At 31.2% G+C, this 19298-nt stretch overlaps 4 protein-coding genes across 5 annotated transcripts; 2 read left to right on the top strand and 2 right to left on the bottom strand.

Moving 5' to 3' along the window:
* Nucleotides 1–140: 140 nt before the first annotated feature.
* LOC146529448 (lipoma-preferred partner homolog) lies at nucleotides 141–6279 on the bottom strand. The gene is made up of 4 exons (XM_085202002.1): nucleotides 5374–6279; nucleotides 4191–4426; nucleotides 3677–3820; nucleotides 141–3181 (listed from the first exon to the last, which is right to left on the bottom strand). The coding sequence occupies exons 1-4, from the start codon at nucleotides 6154–6156 to the stop codon at nucleotides 3085–3087; spliced, it is 1260 nt and encodes a 419-aa protein (XP_085058128.1). The 5' UTR covers nucleotides 6157–6279; the 3' UTR covers nucleotides 141–3084.
* Nucleotides 6280–7387: 1108 nt separating this feature from the next.
* Nucleotides 7388–9246, top strand: LOC146529447 (uncharacterized). Its single transcript, XM_085202077.1, has 6 exons — nucleotides 7388–7507; nucleotides 7594–7752; nucleotides 7834–8014; nucleotides 8091–8341; nucleotides 8437–8595; nucleotides 8692–9246. Exons 1-6 carry the CDS (start codon nucleotides 7493–7495, stop codon nucleotides 8902–8904), a joined length of 978 nt encoding a protein of 325 aa, XP_085058203.1. The 5' UTR covers nucleotides 7388–7492; the 3' UTR covers nucleotides 8905–9246.
* A 247-nt stretch (nucleotides 9247–9493) lies between these two features.
* Nucleotides 9494–15529, top strand: LOC146529446 (methionine synthase reductase). Of its 2 annotated transcripts, XM_085201470.1 has the most exons (5): nucleotides 9494–9760; nucleotides 9906–10061; nucleotides 10724–10957; nucleotides 11073–11765; nucleotides 12094–15529. In XM_085201470.1, the coding sequence occupies exons 1-5, from the start codon at nucleotides 9647–9649 to the stop codon at nucleotides 12307–12309; spliced, it is 1413 nt and encodes a 470-aa protein (XP_085057596.1). In that variant the 5' UTR covers nucleotides 9494–9646; the 3' UTR covers nucleotides 12310–15529. The 2 variants fall into 2 exon arrangements, with proteins under 2 accessions (XP_085057596.1, XP_085057597.1); XM_085201471.1 differs by lacking the exon at nucleotides 9494–9760 and having other exon boundaries at nucleotides 9906–10026.
* Nucleotides 12640–19260, bottom strand: Pak3 (p21 (RAC1) activated kinase 3). The gene is made up of 2 exons (XM_085201469.1): nucleotides 18372–19260; nucleotides 12640–16538 (listed from the first exon to the last, which is right to left on the bottom strand). Exons 1-2 carry the CDS (start codon nucleotides 19072–19074, stop codon nucleotides 15745–15747), a joined length of 1497 nt encoding a protein of 498 aa, XP_085057595.1. The 5' UTR covers nucleotides 19075–19260; the 3' UTR covers nucleotides 12640–15744.
* Nucleotides 19261–19298: the final 38 nt, after the last annotated feature.

Genomic DNA, 19298 nt, shown 5'->3' with positions numbered 1-19298 from the left:
GCTAGGTCTTGCTCTGTAAATAGACTATCTAATCTATGCAGCACACATTGTTCATAATTTAAACCAGTATCTGATATTAGCGTATTCAAATAACTTTTTCCAATTTATAATATTGGAATAGATAAATAAAACACAATTCATACTGTACGTATATTTGTATTTAGTATCTACAATGTTTACTACAATATTAAAAGTAAAAATGGCATAATCTCATAATTTGTAAATTTTCATCACTAAACAAAATAAGCGTAAAAAGAAATCTAACTTTCTACACTACGAACTACATTTCTACTTAGTACAACTACTACTTTATCTATAAATGCTGAAGTATCTACAGATATAATTGCAGATTCCACGGTTTCTTATAATGTGAATTATAGATGCACCTATTACATATACGTATGAGTGTACATATACATGAAGACGGATGAAAATATATTTTATTTGAAATCATAAGAAACAATGAAGAAAATTCAAGTTTTTAAATAACATTAAATAACTGATTGTAAAAGTATAGACTTGTACACAGTGTATCATAAAAACGAAATTAAAGTCTAGGAATTAACCATCTTCAATGTATTAATAGTTAGGGCTGGAGGTGTAAAGGCCCTGGGACATTTGCTTTACTTGCCATCTAGTCCATTAATATAAATATATAATTGCATGAATATATATTTGTACTAAATAAATATATTAATATTATCTACTTTAGGTGGGTACATCACGACACACTCAATATTTTGAACGTTAACTTTTGTGATGATAAAATTGACTAATTTGAACATTTCTAACTGTACCATATTATTTCTTTCACTCATGAGTAAAAATTGACAAGTTTCTTGTATTATATAGGCAATATAATTCAAACATATTGAATGGAAAATCCTAAGAAAATGTATCCACGCTACGCTACGGTAAACTGAACTTAGTAATACATACAAACAAATGTAATTACGATAACACACAGTTTCTCATTTGTCACGTAGTAAGCTTTACAGCAAAAAATAGCATCAGCAAAATCAAATCAAAAAAAAAAAAATTGACATTAAACGATTTTGATTTGTATAATCTTGAAGAACTATTGTCATCTAATTCAGTATTCAATGTGATTCAAAATAAAAAAATATTAAAATATGCGTATATAAATATAAAATGCTCTAACATTTATTTATATAAAAAAATTAATTAAATTATATTTTTTTGCTGATGCTATTTTTATATAATTGTGATTACTGATAAAACTTATTTATAGTTATATTCTGTAGTATAGAATCTATACTAAAAATAATTTCATATTTTTTTAAGAACAACTAATACAACAACAACTTATAAAAACTAACTTATTGTACTACATTCAAGCTTGTTATAATCAAAATACCAATAAACACTACATTATCATTAATAGTTAAGTACAAAACGTACAAACAAATCTTACAACCAAACACACAACCAAATCCAAATATATACAAAAAATGGCACCTTTTATTAATAATATTAAGGAAAGAATTACAAATAATATGGTAAACTATTTAATAATAAAATTGTAAAAAATCACATAAAAAAATCCTTTGAATGTTTAATACTGTGAACTCAATATATGTATAAAATGGTTAATACACACAGCCTTATATAACGTTATTTATATGTAAATGCAGTGGGGAATGTTAATTAATTATATTAATTACTACTGTATATATTACATCTTATCTCATAAAGTTCCTACGACAATAATATCACATCCTTAGAAAGAAAGTGACAAAACTCAACAGGACAAGCCAAGAAACAATCCGTTCTCCGTTTTACACCTGAATCTAAAACATTGTGTTGAATAGCGTAACTCAACGCCGCACTTTGTCATGAAGTCATTTTCCTCATATTGTAGTTTTTTGAGTTAGATCACTTTTCACCAAGAATGTAAATAATAATCTTTTAAAATGTGTACATTATAAGTATCTAGTTATAGAAATATAGCTATAAAATAAAATAATAACATACAAATAGTACAAATATTTAAAAAAAAAAAAAAATGTGCGAATAATCATTAATTGTGAGTAAACGATAAATACAAATTTTATAGTTACGGTAGAACCATGAAAATAATAATAAAAATGTCAATAGTAACCAAAAACCTAAAATCCAAAGGATTTAATAAAAAGTACAAAATAATGTATATTAAAATAACTAATTAAAATTTACTTATCGCTCGGTTTCCCCAAGAAATAGATGAGTAATGCCTAGGCGGAATGGACTCTTTTGGAATAAAATAAAACATTTCTATTAAAAAAGACTTTAGGGTCCGCTAGGTCCGCTCCCTAAAACTGAATGAGGTCGTGTTTCAGTGCTCGATCTTTTCCGCCTTACTATTTAAAGGTGGAAATTCAAGTATGCGTGGTTTCAAGTTCTACGTAGCGGTAGAAACTGGGCTTTAACATAAATGAATATCATTGTAAATAAATGGTAAAAATGTATAAATATTTATGGCAGTGAATGTACTATTTATTACCTTTATTTTCAAGTATTTATTAACTTGTGTTAAATTTTAATTATGAATAAATATTTCCATTTCCCTACAATTCAATGTATTTTACTAAAGAAATGCAAGTTATAGCAGACTTTAATAATATTTCTTTTAGCTCCACTGAATTAATAATTGTTGGAGCTATCGAAATTTGAACTTGCAACTACTTTCATACATTATACATATAATAAATATTAAAAAATAACATGAAAAGAAAGAAAATATAAAAATATTATAAACATAGCCTTACATTATCAATGGCAGTTCATAAAAACAGAAAGGGGAATTCCCCTTGCTCTTTTTTATTTTCTTGGGCAGATTTGGGACACTATAAATTTACCCTAGTAATGGCAGTGTATTTTTACAAAAAATAAAAAATCTTAAAAGAAAAATTTATGTATCAGATAAATGCTATTAAAAAAGAATAACCCCCATATATATTCTTTATATATAAATATATAGTAGCATAACCATATTTTGTTTTTCCACTAAAGTGTAATTTTATTCAAGACAATTATTTGTTGTCATTAAGTTATTAGAAATACAGAAGAAAAAGATAGATCCTCCTAATTAATATTCCTTGATAAATCCTGTATTCGGGTGGCGTTGCACTCTCTACAGTATAAATGTCCATCGAGGGGATAACAGCCACGCCCTTCCTCCCTGAAAAATAATAAAACAAATTCGGGGTTTCGTAATTCGTACCTCAAAAGAAATAACGAAACTATTATAGCACAATTTTGCCTCATATTTAGCAGCGCCATACTGGATCCAATAAATATATTGGATGCTCTTATAAAAATAAGAGTAAGAGTCGTGGCGCAGGGGCACAACATATACATGTTTTAAATGGAGAAAAACTGAGATCTAATATAGTAATTGATATGAAATAATATCGACGGTTGTGGTTTCGATTCCCATTTTCGTGGGATTGAAATATTTTATATTTTTATTTCCTCGCTCAGGTCGTTACTTGAGCGATCGTTGCCTCGTTAGGCAAAGCGAATCATTGAGTTCCGCGACTCAACACTCAATACCTCGAGAATTTGGCGATAAGTGGGGAACAAAGCGCCGTAATGAGAACAGAGTGTCTAACATTAGGTTCCCAGGTTCCCTCTGCCTACCCTGCTACCCTGCTGTGAAGCTAAAAATACCAACCTTGAGCAAAGCGATGCGCAGCAGTCCTCACAAGAATAGCATGAAATATGAAAACTCTTGTCTAAAGCCACTATTCTGACCGTCTCTTCATTACCACCCTCAGGTATTATTGGTTCACGACAGCGCGCACATCGGGGGGCATATCTGCAATTTGTAAATAGTTTATATGAGCTATATGTATAATAATATTATAAAGCATAAGAGTTTGCTCAGTTGAAAACTAAAGTCTCAAATAAAAAAGAGAGAATTTTCAATTGCACTTGCATTGCAATAGTACATTTTTTGAGGAAGTAACATAAATTATTAAGTTATATCACAACTGAATTAAGTTAGATCCCAAAACTAAGTCTCAATTCTTTTGTCAGTATAGTCAATATAACTTGTAACTTTAATATTGAACTGAAACTCTCTTTGTGAAAGGCCATTTCACATTTACATTATTCATGCAAAATAAATTACTCAAACATAAAAATAATATTTAAAAATAAAATTATTATAAAAGACATAATCATACCTTTTATGAAAGTCCTCAATACAATGTATTCTATTTACCGCATCCACTGTAAATGGTATACCGTCTAAACTCTTTTGACATACAACGCAAGTAAAGCATCGTGGGTGGTACGGTTTGCCTGTTGCTCTCAAAATGCGATCCAGTATGGGATCTCCGCAAACACAGCATTTCTCTAATGTTTCCAAATAATCCCTTTCGCATAGGGCTTTGCCCTGTACAGCATAGAAAGGCCTGCCCTAAAATTAGATTTTTTTATCATATATTGACAGAGGGAACTTCGTGTTTATACACTCCTATTAAGACATTTATGTTCTCTACTTTCCACAAAATTTTTGAGGTATTGTGTATTGAATGGCGCAACTCAGTCCATAACCATTGGATTTAGAGCTGACCGCTTCTGCCTCTACACTGTATAGGCCCCAAACGAGATTAGAATCAATAATTTTTGTTTGTTGGAACTTCGTTAATTTATTAATAGATAGGTAAACAATAACTAACTTGATAGTGCTCAAAAAGCCCAGATTGAGTTCCATTACTCAACATGCAATGCCTCAAAAAATGCTGCGGGAAGTGGGGGATGGAGTGTTAGTACTAGGGTCCTTCTACCTACCCTGCTGTGTGCGGGATACATGAAGCTTGACTTATTTTAAGTGCATAGTTAGCTTTTTTAATTAAGTGAAGTTTAATAATTTAATAAGCTATAAAAATATCATTTACTTCCTAGTCATAGTTACAAAAATATAGAGCTAGAACTAAATGTCACATTTGTTCTTTTAGAGCAAAAAAAATTAAAATAATTTATTCTGCTGAAAGAAGATCAAACCCACCACTATCACATTTAAGTTAAACATTAAAGTTATTTAATCTATGTTTAAATTTTTCTTACTCTGTAAATGAAATAAGGAAATTTAATTTCTTTTTTGTCAGCTTCACTGAATCCAGTCATGTTACAGTCACACTCTTGTGCTCCTGCGCCATTATGGTCTCATTAAAATAAATGGTATGAGATGGTTGATGTTTTATATCATGTTAATATTGATATATCTATTAGTTATTTATACATTTATATCAAAAAACTTAGGAAATATGCTTATGTTTGAAAAAGTTTGTTTAAATTTTTACAAAAGCACTATTAAAGAGATTAATATATAAGACAAACTATAACATTAGAAAATACACATACCTGTAGATTAATTCCACACTGATGGCAGCAAAAGCATTTAATATGATATATTCTTTCCATCGCAGTACAACCAGTTGTTTCTCCCATAATTTTTTCACCACATCGGTAACAATTTCCGCAGTATAATGCTTCATCAGGTTCAGGTATAGGCTCTGCCACTGTTGTTCCTACATAACCACCATAAAGAGATGTGCCAGACAACTGGCTGCATGGTCTTGGATTAATAGGTTCATATAAAGATTCATAAGTTGAAGAAGTCTGTGAACCACCATAGGTAGAAAAGTCTTGGGCATTTACTGAAGCTGAAGAGGGTGGATAAGCTGACCCTGGGCGACGCAGTTCACTGTAAGTTGACTGACCACCTACATCACTTATTCTTGATACTTCTGACCGAGCATCTCTGTCATAAAACCCTTCAATGTTACGTTGCATAGGGATGTTTGAGTAAACATGATTAGTACCTCCCGGAGGCAACACGTTACTATATAATAGTACATCACCGCTTCTAATTCTAGCGGAATTTCTTACAATACAACTCTTCACTGGCACTAAATTAGAGTAGGTGGAACTAGTTCGACTTCCATATTCTAATCGAGAAGAGTAAGAAGGCTCACACGCAGACTTTACTGTAAAACTTTGTGGTATTTGAGGTAATGGTGCTTTGTTTTTTTTAGGAGGAATCGATGGTTTTAACTTTGCTGCATTTATATCATCTTGTAATTTAGCATCTAATTCATTTGCGTAGATACGCAGATCTGCTAATTGCTTGTCAAGGGTATTCATTGTAATAATGAAATTAGTCCGTATAATAAATTATTAATTCATTTTATTCGTAAAAACACGAAATTTCGGCACTCCTTTGTAAAATTTGTAATTCGTAAACACAGATAAAATCTGATAAATACTGAATGACATTAACATTTTTCTAAAAACTTATAATAAATTAGAGTCGACCCTTTTTAGCATATCAATACAGATCATAAACTACATACAGCAAGGCATTGACTATTACCGCTGTACTGACGCATTAAATTTTGTGTATATATGAATAGTAGAGAATATATTAGGTACATATCAAATTGGCGTTTGGAATGGGAGGAACAATAAGTCGAATATTTTTTAATATAATATAAAATGATAAATATTTATTAATATCAAGGTATGAACTATTGTTATCTATGTATTTTTGCCATCTCATATGTAGTTCATAGATCCCTTTACTAAAAAACCATTCGGACGGGAATCAATTGAGTTGAGTCTTTGTAAGAAGTATCCAAATTTTGAGAAAAATTGTAGTCTGTTAGAGCAAGGCCCGCGGAGTACGATGGATGTCTTAGACATTCCAATTGAAACTCTTCTACTTCGGTAGCCGTCTGTAACGTAGTTGTTTAGCAGCTAGCTTTTGGATAATGGTTTACAATTGCTGACAATAGACGTCTATCGTAATCGTCTAGCCAGATTTAAAAAAACTGTCCACCAAAAGCATACAAGTAACTTTTTTAAAATTCTAGTAGTAAATTAACACTCTTGTATCGTATTAAGAAGTGTTCGAAGTTGAGCCAGTCATATAGTGCAAACTAAAGATTGTTAAATTTGATTGGTAGTAAATTGTTTATTAGTTGTAATAAATATGAAAATATTTCTTAATTGGTCCATAAAAATTACACGTAAGAAATTAAATATTTTCTTTCTCCTTTAAAGTTATTTATGAATTCCGCATTGTTGTAACTATGTCGACAGCCGTAAAAACGATTCAAAAATATACATGCTTGTTAATATTAATAATGCAGGTTTGTTTTAGTTTAGTATGTTTTAGGAATTATTAAAACGTTTAAATTACAAAAAATAGAATAACGCAAAAAATATTTTTATTATAGATTGTGTCAATAGATTCTGATGAAGATGACGGTATGTATAAGTCTATTATAAATTTATATAACATTTATATCAACATTGATTTGATTTTTCAAATATTTTATTAAATAAATTGTAGATTTCGGTACAACAGAACCAAGCGAAGAAGAGGTAAATTTATTAATTTTATAAATTAACTATAGTAATGGAGGATATATATATATTTTTTAAATATTTATTATTATTTTAATTTTTACAGTGGCATATGGATTTTATGCCGGTAAGTACCACAGCCACAGGTACTAACATGTTAATCCGTTTAAAATATCAATTCTATTTTTTTATAAATTATAAAAAACTTTTCAGACGGGATATCTACCCGACAGCGTCTATCGAGAGTTAGCTTGGTATGGAATATTGCAAATACAGCCTTTACATCATAGTACAAAACATAAAGTTGCTGCACAATTAATTTGGCAACATACACTCGGTAGACCACATGTTATTATGGAAAGCCCTCCTCAGGTAATCGGGAGATTTAAGGTTTATTATATTGTATACCTAAATATAAAGTTATTAGAAAAAAAGGTGTTTCTTTTATTATAGTCAACTCAATCTGAAGGTAAAGTTAGTCGTCAAATATTAGCCGAAGAAGCAGCGAAGTGGTCGAGGGAACAACGCGCTGCACAAGAAGTCCTTATGGAGAATATCAAAAGTGGTGGTAATGGATTGACGGTTAGAACTGTTATCAGCGCGCAACATAAAACGATCTACATTATACAAAATGGTAAATTCAGTTTTCAAAATTTATGCGTAAAATAAATAAAAGTATGTTACAATAATTTTAAATTCTGTTTCCTTAGGTAATTATTATACATGTCCAGAGGGCTCTGAACCTGATCTTGATGCGTACAGAGCGCAGGCCAATATGCACGAAAGAAAATGTACTTTCGGAAAATCCTCGATTCCTGTCCCAATAGACCCATGCATTGAAGCTGAAGTTGCACCCATAGAGTATTCATTTCATGAAGGCTGGATGTTTTGTCTTGGTAATGGTGAAAGAGAAAATAATTATTTTCAGAACGGTACCTTAGATTGTGGTAATAAAACCAAGGTAACAAATACATGATTTAATAATTTCATTATAAAGATACTTTTTCCAAGAATGTTGAGCTAGCGATTGCTCGTGATTTGAATTAATATTTTTAGATTTCAGTTGATGAGTTTTTAGAAAAGTGTGCAATAGATTACAATATCGTTATATCATTTGATTACTTTGGTGACGAACCAAGAAAGGATTTATTACATAATGCTACATTGTGCACAACTTGGGATCCATGCAAACTATCATATTTATATAGATTAGAGGTACTTATATACCGCAATCCACAATATTATTGAAATTGTTATAGAATAAATTATAATAATTATAGTATTAGGTACCTATATTAAATGAAATTTTAGCCACCGCCAGTTGAGCTTACTCCTGCTTTCCCAACGACTACTCCAAATCCTTGTGAAACGACAATATGTCCGGAATGTATGCAAGGATTTACTGGAGATCTGGGAGTCCCAATCGAGTGTAAGTTTTTTGTCTGGTTAAGATTTTATTTTATTTTCGTATTTATTTACATGTTTTTTTTTAATTACAGTGGAAGAGAAGTAGCGGCATTTTAAAAATATACTTTATTTATGACTAATTGACTTTTATTTCTAGTAATAAAATGCGCTACCACATACACAATAGGTCCGTGTGACTTGACCTACTTAAACTTATTGTTATGACGGATCTCCTTACACGAGAGTCCCGTGTGCCAGACGCCGTCGAACGCCTTGTTCACGTTCAAGAAGACAACTACTGCATTCTCTTTACGGTTTGTGGCTGCTGAGGCTAAATGAACCACCCTCGCTATCTGCAGAGTGGTAGACTGACCCGAGCGGTGAATTCAAATTGTTCGGGGCGCGGTTTGAGGACCCCTCGATTTCGTTATCATTAGGTATTGACTGGAATACGTTACCTAAAATACACACATGTAACTGTACTGTCTCAAAAGTAGGCAACAGAGCGTCTTAACACTATGCCTTACTATGCACGAAGCTAAAAATATAATAATACATTTTTTTTAGTTTGTTTTTATTTAGAGAGTTTTTAAGTAAATAAAGCACAAAAATGTCAGTCCCATCGTTTCGTCCAAAAAAATTAAATTCTAAACAGTTCAGTTTCTTTTTTTATCAAAAGTCATATCGATGTTTAACGTTACTGTCAATGTCACATCTTGTGCCATCTGCCATGTGTTTGTGATTTCTGTGACTCCATTCGAATCCTGTTGCCAATATGTAATAAATTGTGAAATAATTAGTATATTTAAATGATTGATATCGTGACAAGTTTACTTTATCTTTTACTTTCAATTAAACGATGGTGCTTGCTCAACATTTTGAAGATTTAATTGAATTTCTTAATAAAACTGATAAATTTAATTTACCATCAAGTAAAGAAAATGCATTTAAAATAGAATATTCTAATGTCCACGTGAGTATTCATATTCCTTTAACATATTGAAGTAAGTTTAATAGCGTTTTTATTTTTCAAGCAAGCTATGTACTATTGTAAATATATAAATTTTAAATAATTTTACTTCGATAAAGACTTTTTATCTTTCTATTTTACTTTATAGGATGTAAAGTGCGAGAGTGCTTCTTATAATGGAAAAAAACCACAATTACCATTTGCTGCTAGTGAGATTTTCTTCGCCCTGTTACACAAATGGAGAAGATTAACTGCAATAGATGATAAATGTAAACCAGTGTATGAAATAACTTTTGATATTAAAGTAAGATATGTAAAACTTTCCTGTTAGAGAAATATTTTGCTAATGTTGTTTTCATATTTTTGTTAAATTAACTTTTGTTCTTATGATGAGCTTATAATCAGCTGTCACTTGAAAATTAACTTTTTTTTTGTTTATTAACTCATTAAGAGCAAATACCAGTGATCTTTATATTAGTTAATTAAAATTAATAATAAATATGTCTTGTTGTAACTTTGATATAATATGCATATGCATATGCATAGGCATACAAATACAAGCATGTATTTGTTAATACCATGCTAAGTGTCTGGCAATGGATAACACCATTTCTAATATTATTTCCAAATATATATAAAAAAAATTGAGCATTATAATGTAATGGAAGTTAAGTACTATTTTATGCACCCTATGCCTATTTACCTAATAACAACAAAAGTAACCACCAGCCAAATTTTGCATATTCCCTTATAGTATTTACCGATTCAGGTTTTATAACATAACAAAATTCTGGTTCCTTTCTGCTCCTGCTTTATTACCAGAGCACAGGAATGACAATAATTTATACTCCTAATAGGGATTGAACCCACAACTACCACCTTGACAGTTTGACACTGTTTATCTGCAACACAATGGCCTCTTAATATTGTTTAGGGTAAAAATATTAGATTTTCTTTTATTTCCAGGGTAGTGATTTCTGTTTTAAACCTGGTGACATAGTTGGCATTGTACCTCTCAATACAAAAACAGAAGTGAATTTTCTAATTGATCGCTTGGATTTAAAAGACACTGTAGATTTAAATTATACACTCATTTTAAATGGGTTCAAAGGAGCCAAGATTCCTTCACATGTTCCTGTTCAATCAACATTAAGATATGTGCTAAGTAATTGTGTTGATCTCAGGTGTATTGTTAAAAAGGTATTTAAATTTATATTATTATAATTTTATGTTAAAATCATTAGTTAAAAGTACTTCCTTTGAAAGATTTTAATTATATAAATATTTGTGCATATTTTTTTTTTTTTTTTTTCAGCTATTTCTTCTAGCACTTTCCAAATATACAAGAGATGAAAATGAAAAAAAGATTTTAGAATATTTATGCAGTAAGGAGGGCTCTAATGTCTACACATCACATATTTTAAATAAAAACATTTGTATATTGGATTTACTTAGTATATTAATATCATGTAAACCTCCTATTGAAGTTTTATTGGAACATTTACCTAGACTTTTGCCGAGACCATATTCTATTGTTAATAGACAAAATAATGATGATATATTAAAAATATGTTTTTCTGTCAAAGAAATTGGGCATAATCGAAAAGGATTAACTACTGGATGTCTAGAAAGCTTAATATTAGAAAGGAATATAGATGAAATGATGAATAATTTAAGTATAGACAAAGGATTTAATAAAATTCCTATGTATTTAAGGAAAAACATCAATGAATTTTATATGCCTGATAATTGTAAAAGTCCTCTAATACTTATTGGTCCTGGGACTGGAGTTTCACCTTTTATAGGATTTTTAGAAGAAAGGGAATACTTAAAGAAAAATAACTCAGGTTTGGAATTTGGACAAGTATGGTTATTTTATGGTTGTCGAGATCCTAACTTAGATTTTATCTATGAGAAGGAGTTAAGATATTTTGAATCAGAAAAGATTATTACACATCTAAAACTGGCTTATTCTAGATTTGACGATACTAATGTTCATTATGTACAGGTGACTATTACTTTATTGCTTAATAAACTTAGCAAAGTTTATATTGCTTTTAAAAATTTCGTGTAGTCGCACAGTGTCTGACTGTAAATGTGATGGTTGTGGGTTCGATTCCCATAATAATCCTATAAAGTATAATTTTTTGTGTTTTAGCACTAAGTTCTCCTATCCAACTATTCGCGGGATACAGCGTTTAGTTACAAAAATATTTCATTGACAAATAAAAAAAAGTAAGCAATGTTGAACAAATCTAACTAATAGGTAATAAATAGTTCTTAGAACACATATAAACTTTAACAAATATCTAATGTTTTTTTTTATTTTACTTTAGGATGCCATTGTTGAAAATGGCAAAGAAATTACAAATTTAATTATGCAAGGAGTTTATATTTATGTTTGTGGAGATGTTAAAGTAATGGCAACACAAGTGAAAGAAATTATTGTGCAATGTGTGGAACAATATGGCGAAATGACTAAAGAACAAGCAGAACTTATTTTATCAAATATGCAAAAAGAAAAAAGATATTTGAATGATATATGGAATTAATTACAATTAATGTCTATAGCCAATTGTAAATAAATCATTGAATACCTATTTATAATATATTTTTTAATAACTTCAAGCTGTCTTTTGCCTACAACAGAATTAGTGAGAGCACTGTTCTGCTCCCGCCACTATTGTCCATTTTCCGCTCGAATTCCAAACATCGCGTGTTGAGTGGCGGAACTCGACGCCTTAGCACGAAAATAATTCACTTCCCGAGTAGGATCGAACCTACAACTATCGCGTTTACAGTCCGACGCTGTTCTATTATTCGATTTAAATATTTAAAAATTAGTATATAGTAATTAAAATATGTAATTAAAACTCAAAAAATCATTTACAAAAATAATTTAATAGGCAAATCTCTAGTAATAAAATGTTCAAAAAGTGTCATTGGTGTATATAAACTTACGACTATGCAATCTAGCTTCAATACATTAACACAATTTTCGTTGTGCGGCAAATACGCTTTAAAACTAGCGATAATGGGGCCATCCACAAATGTCTTTCCACGTCAAAGGAGGAATCTTTCGTGACATCACATTTAAAAATATAATATCCAAGTATCAACACACGAGATTTGAAAATGCACCCTCGTAACGCCCTAACTAACTAAGAACAGGACAGTAGACAAAAATAATTTTCTATTATTTTGAATGGGTGTATAACACACGATTTAACGTGTCTGTGTTTGTTGTGGCATCGTAGCTCCCAAACGGATGAACCGATTTACTTGAGTTGTCACTCTGATTCAATAAAATATTTTCAGGCGTTTGATGAACATCAGTTCTCATAACATTTATAATTTCGAGAGTTTTTTAAAATTTTCTGATTGATGAATGTTTTTTAAAAACTCCCTAATGTAGAATTCCTAAATATATGACGTCAGACTAGATAGGGTAGTCCCACAAAATTGGCCAGCTGCGTCAAGGTCAGAGGAGGGGTCAAAAATCATGATAATCGCGTGACGTAATTTATGGATGGCCCCTAATAGAATTATAACTAATTCAAGCAGGCACTCTTGGCGGAGGACACTTAAATATCTCCTGTAGAGGTTGGTTTTTATGACTGACACTAAAGCAATTACAGAAATCAGACTCTTTTTATTGTCTGTAAATTATTAATTCTACAAGTAATTTTACACAATGCATAATTTTTTAAATATAATTAATCAAAGACATACAAAACTACTATCTAAAAAATTTAACAAATTATTCCAAATTGGAAAGCTCATTATAATAAATTTAAAACAATCATGATGACCCTGTGATTATTACGAAATTAAAAATGGAAAAATATTTATCTTCAAAAAGAAAATGTAAAATCTTTTCACTTTGCGATGTTTTATCGGAATTATTAAAAATATTTATTGTTATTTCGTAAATCTGATCCTGCTTAAGATTAATTTTATTAGAAGTATAGTATAAAAGTTTTAGTACTTTAGTGTGTACAATTTAATACACATACGCCGTTTCAGTGTGGTTATTATCGCTGTATGCAATGCTATTGGTATTATACACTAGTCACTAGAATTACTCATTACTTTATATTGAAATTAATAACAATTTTGAAATCAAATAAGAATACATCATTAGTTTGTGATTCATATTTCCACCTCCAATTCAATTCCGTCGAATTGTTACCACATAGGTAATAAAAACTTGGCCTTGTTTTCCAATTATGGCTTCCGCTTAAAATAAAATAATACAAAATAATACTAATATTAAAAGTATATCCTTTACAATACACAATACATTAAAATAAAAGCAAATTATATCAATTATTATAAACTAAACATGATGGCCGCGATTTCTTTGATATAAAAGCACAGTTTAAATTTGTAACGATTTTTTAAATCACATATTGCACGGGATTTAAAATATACAAAGGTATTAAGATTTAGGGCCTAAAATACACACATTTTCTAATCTGCAACATTTGTACAAAGCTGAATAAAGATTATAAAAAGTTTCTATCGAACATTGTAAAGTCGTAGCAAAGAATATGAGCATGTCATTACAGTCTTAATCATATCTTACAGTCTAAGCAATAGAGTAAAAAAATATGGAAATAAATATTTGGTCATTTCAAAAGTCGTCGAAAATAGGAATGTAGAAGGATAGAGAACGAGTGGAAAATCAAAAATATTTTGTTCTGTTAAAAACATTTCTAGAATATTATTTAATTTTGGAAGTATTTTTGTTAACTATAAAAATATTTTTGTTTCTTATAAATTAAAAATGCCACATAAGTTTTATAAACTACCTTAAATTAATGTCTATGTACAGTTTTTTGGTAAAGTCGTAAAAAAAAAACAAAACTGCACTTACCTTCTAGAATACATTCAAAGCGATACGCTGCCGTCGTATCTGTATAAATTCTTATCACTGTAAATGAATTGATGTGCTGCTATTTTTGAGGCGAATTATATTTTATATCTTATTACTTGATATCTAGGTCCACTTTTGCGTGCTCTGCGATATCCAACACAGACTCAACCTACGCTTTGGATGTAAATGCAATTATCTTGTGAATAAGATTAATTCAAATAGTCAGCCAGTTCTCAGTTTCAGTCAATTCTTTTTATAACCAACAAAAAAAAGAATTTATACAAATATCGTTAAGAAAGCCATATCTCTCTCTAGATCTTGACGCTAAATATTTATTAAGGTACGGCAGCGTAACAAATGTAGCTCATGTAATTTATTGGAAATATTTGGCCAGATTACCAACCCTTATATTTTTGTTAAAATTATTAATCTAATAAGATAAATTTAAAGCTTATACGACAAAGCTTAATAACCTTACACAATATGGCATTGAATTGTACGTACATACATGCCTATACGTGAGAGAAGTACGCGTGATGTATGCGATGATATATCTATATCAGAAGTAGATAATATAATATCTACAAACAAACGTTGATAAGGACGAATATGGTATGCGTATTGCCAAAATACCTAGAAATTTAATCCTAAATACCCCTTGTATTAATGATTAAATTGGAATTGTCCAAAAAAACCTAAGCTATTGCTTTTATTTTATTAATAACTGACAGATTGATACACAATGCAAGAATCGAGATCGACTAGAGACGTCCGCCATCTTCCTTCCTGTTTAACGGCAAGGTGAACGTAACTAGTAGATCGATGAAAGTCAATGTCTGTCTACGTGAAGTAAAATTTTTGTCCGATTGTAAATATTATATAATTTCGGTATACGTAAATTTGTTTTATTTTTATCCTGTTATATTGTGGAGGAGCAACAAACCTAACTAAACCAACCCATTTATTTGCCACTTTAACCGAAACATTTTTAGGAAAAGTATTTAAGCTAGCGTAAAAAGCATTTAATGTTTTTTTCGTTGACCTTTTATTGGCACAATTTTAGATTTTCGTTTCAAGTCATAAATAAAAAAAAGTTTGCATTACGGGTTCAATCAAAGTTCTTGTGTAGAATTTTATGCGCCGCTTTTATCAGTGGCGTTAAAGTTCTCAATTCCATTGCGCAGTTCAAGAAGGGGTGTTCCAATAGTTCTTCAGCCGTGGCTCTAAGGTCAGCATCGACTTGTAAACATTTGTCGAGGAAATCTTGAAATTCTGGAGACAATTTTTCCCATCTAGGCACTTTAGGTCGACCTACAGCCGCGATTAAATATAACGCCTTTAAAGGAGTTTCCTTCATATAAGGTGGTTCACCTTCGATCATTTCGATTGCCATAATTCCTAGGGACCACACGTCAACTTTCTTGCCGTATTGTTTTCTTGTTACGACTTCAGGCGCCATCCAATATGGCGTACCTACCATTGTTTGCCGTTTCTCATCCCCTACGATATTCGCGCAAAAGCCAAAGTCAGTTACTTTTACTGTTCCATCCATACCGAGAAGTACATTATCAGACTTGATATCTCTGTGTATAGTGCCTTTGGAGTGCAAAAAAGCGATTGCTTGTAGAGTTTCACGGCAAACTGCAGCAATTTGACCTTCCTTCATCACTACTTCTGTAACTACATCGGTTAGGGAACCTCCATCAAGCAATTCCATTGCAACCCAGAGGTGATCATAGCAAAGGAACGCGTCGAGGAAATTGACAAGGTTTTTGTGATTAAAACCTTTCAAAACATTTATTTCGTTCAGTATGAGATCCTTTTTGGTTTGTTTCGTTAGGTCAATGTCTTTTATAGCAACTCTAGAGTTGTCTGTGCTGTCTATAGCGATGAACACGACACCTGAAAATGGGAAAAAAATCGTGTTAAACAGAAGCAAGTCATTCGTCACTAAGTAAGAGATAAATGCTTTGGATCATATTTATAACCGCATTTTGTATAGTAATTAGATTGGGAAAAATAAAATATTTTTATATAACAGTTTCTTCGAAAGGGAATCAAACCAATACACTGCGCGCGGTCCGGCACTTCAATTACGCCACGATGGTGGCGTGTTAAACTTGATACCTTATAAGGCCTGACTGCCTTTAGGACAAGGTCTTCTTATCTGCACGTTATGTTACATAAACCATTATAATGAAATGTTGTATATTGTTAATATTCTTTATGGAAACTCATATATGGAAATTATGTAATATTACATGATAGCGTGATTTGAGGCCGTAGTGGCGCACAAGGATGTGACTGTAACGCGACGGTTGTGGGTTCGATCTCCACTCGAGGAAATGAAATATTTATCTAAATTAAATATAAATTTCTACGCTGTGGCTTCGAGGTAAAAGGCGGCGTTGACTTCCGCCACTCATCACGCAATGCCTCCAAAATTCGGCGGAAAGTGCGGAATGGAGTGTCTTAACACTAGGTTCCCTCTGCCTACCCTGGTGTGGGCGGGATTCAGCGTGAAGCTGGTTTGGTCAATATTGTTATATTTACATTCTCTGATCTATACTTTAGAATATTTCATTATATAAATTTACTATCAATCTAAGTCAGGTATCTATACTAATAATGGATAAAATTCATAATCAGAGGAAAAGATAAATGACAACACAACACAACACAATAATATATTCGCATCCTATGATTATTCAAAGGATAGGCTTTGCCAAAGGGCAAACAGATAATACTATTCTGGACAATAATATAGGCAAAAAAAGATTCTCTGCTCAATGCTCATAAATGCATTGCAGGTTAGGCAAATAGTGCCAAGACACTTCATTCTTCACTTTCAATCTAATTTGTGAAGTTGCAGAATACATTGGCGCACTTTATCTGTAGTAGAGCGGGGAAAAATGTCCTGCAAAGGAATCAAACCTGCATCCATTACATTTACAGTCAAATGTGTCACATTTTAAAAAATATTGTTTTCAAGTTCATATCTAAATATTATTCACCAATAATAAACCATAATCCATTAAATAAACATAACAATTATTACATGTTATTTACATACAGTTGTATGCCATACAAGTTTTTATTTTAAAGTCACAATAAGATTCAAATAATTTTTAATCACATATATTCAAGGCTAAAGATCATGATAATGTTTCATTGTCTGTTGTCTTCACACAACCTCCAAAAGACTTTGTGCATAAGATTTTTTACATAAATAGTAAAAAGCAAATTGCAAAAAATATTTTTTTTTAAATTTTCAGCATTGACCATTGTGATTATTTATTTTAATTTTTATCAATGTGGTGGTACTTTTAAATATTTTTAATTTTGCATAAAAAGGACAAATAGAACTTAGGCCCATATTTATAAGGCACTCTCAAGTCTGAGATCAATCTTGCCTTCAATGCCATTTTCATTCATAATTATATATCTATGAATGAAATGGGACTTAGTAAATGCCAAGACACAACAGTCTCCTGTACGTGCCCAAATTCCAGGCATTGCAAGTTGAGTGGATGAACTCAATATTGTTCTTGTCAGAATAAATAGATGAAATTAATTCGTACATCCAAGTGAGGAAGACAGACACCATCTCACTGTACCATGATGGCCTTAATTATTACTAAATAATTAAAATAATAGAAATTGCAGTATGTTGCTTTTTTTAAAATGTACTTTGTGTAGTAATGTGTGTAATTTTTCATTAAAAAGAAATCTTACCTGAAGCTCCAGCACCAAGCTGTTTGATCCTTTCAAAACGAACATATGGATCATCTTTATTACATATTCTTTTCAATTCTTCATAAATTTCTTCATCACTTAAAGTTGCATTCATAAGTTCTTTCTTCCTCAAAATAGGGCTCTCCTCTGGTTCAGTTCCTAGACCTGTCAAATCTTCGACTATTGCCGTCAAGTCCAACATGGCATCTTTCTTTTTAAGACTATTTTTAATAGGTGATACAGGCATAGTTTGTCTCTGAGTAAATGTATCTGTAGGAACAACATCTTCTTCACTACTCTGACCTAGTGAGATATCCGAATCTTGACTTTGGTGAGCATTTTTCTTTGCCAAGAACTTCTTCATCTCCAATTCCTCTTTTGAAATGGCTTCCTCTGTTACTATAGGTTTGCATGGTTCGTTTTCTGCCTGCTCTTTTTTCAAAACATGAAAATTGTGGAACGCAACAGCTTGTATAGCAGCATTTGGATTTTCCTGCTGTTCGGATGGTGATATTTGCGCATTCAGCTGTCGCAGCCATGACGAAGGTAATCCCTCTAGCATTCCTGTTTCGGAGTTTTTACTAACGTGTATATGTTGCTTAACATTTGTAGGCATACCAATCTCCGTTGCTCTTTCATCTTTATGATATTGCTTTTTTGAGAATAACTTCCCAAACACACCACGGCCTGAGCGTCCCGTCATTGTGACTTATTTACTTTTGTTCGCGTACTTAAGCCATAAAACTTCGAAAAAATAGTTTTTGAGATCACAGCACTACATTTCTTGAATCAGGCTTTCGTAAATTAAAACTAATTAAGTATTACCGAGATAGGAGTGGCTAATCACGGACGGACAAAACTGAAGACATCACATCAGATATTTTATCATCTGTCAAATATTTGGCAATTTACAGAACAAAAATACAT

Source organism: Heliconius melpomene, chromosome 18, assembly GCF_056956725.1.
Source record: "Heliconius melpomene rosina isolate 202511_hmr_F chromosome 18, ASM5695672v1, whole genome shotgun sequence".
Lineage (NCBI taxonomy): Eukaryota > Metazoa > Arthropoda > Insecta > Lepidoptera > Nymphalidae > Heliconius > Heliconius melpomene.
The sequence above is the reverse complement of the archived record's forward strand: the minus strand, read 5'-3'. Positions and strand labels throughout refer to the sequence as shown.

Excerpts from the sequence above, each read along its gene's own strand:
- LOC146529448 (XM_085202002.1), bottom strand. The coding sequence starts at position 6,156 with ATGAATACCCTTGACAAGCAATTAGCAGATCTGCGTATCTACGCAAAT. Across the intron at positions 4,427-5,373 it reads AGTGTGGAATTAATCTACAG|GGCAGGCCTTTCTATGCTGT; the intron begins GTATGTGTATTT and ends ATCTAATTTTAG. Across the intron at positions 3,821-4,190 it reads ATTGAGGACTTTCATAAAAG|ATATGCCCCCCGATGTGCGC; the intron begins GTATGATTATGT and ends TACAAATTGCAG.
- LOC146529447 (XM_085202077.1), top strand. Across the intron at positions 7,753-7,833 it reads TTATGGAAAGCCCTCCTCAG|TCAACTCAATCTGAAGGTAA; the intron begins GTAATCGGGAGA and ends CTTTTATTATAG. Across the intron at positions 8,596-8,691 it reads CATATTTATATAGATTAGAG|CCACCGCCAGTTGAGCTTAC; the intron begins GTACTTATATAC and ends ATGAAATTTTAG.
- LOC146529446 (XM_085201470.1), top strand. The coding sequence starts at position 9,647 with ATGGTGCTTGCTCAACATTTTGAAGATTTAATTGAATTTCTTAATAAA. Across the intron at positions 9,761-9,905 it reads TAGAATATTCTAATGTCCAC|GATGTAAAGTGCGAGAGTGC; the intron begins GTGAGTATTCAT and ends TTTACTTTATAG. Across the intron at positions 11,766-12,093 it reads CTAATGTTCATTATGTACAG|GATGCCATTGTTGAAAATGG; the intron begins GTGACTATTACT and ends ATTTTACTTTAG.
- Pak3 (XM_085201469.1), bottom strand. The coding sequence starts at position 19,074 with ATGACGGGACGCTCAGGCCGTGGTGTGTTTGGGAAGTTATTCTCAAAA. Across the intron at positions 16,539-18,371 it reads GCTTGGTGCTGGAGCTTCAG|GTGTCGTGTTCATCGCTATA; the intron begins GTAAGATTTCTT and ends TCCCATTTTCAG.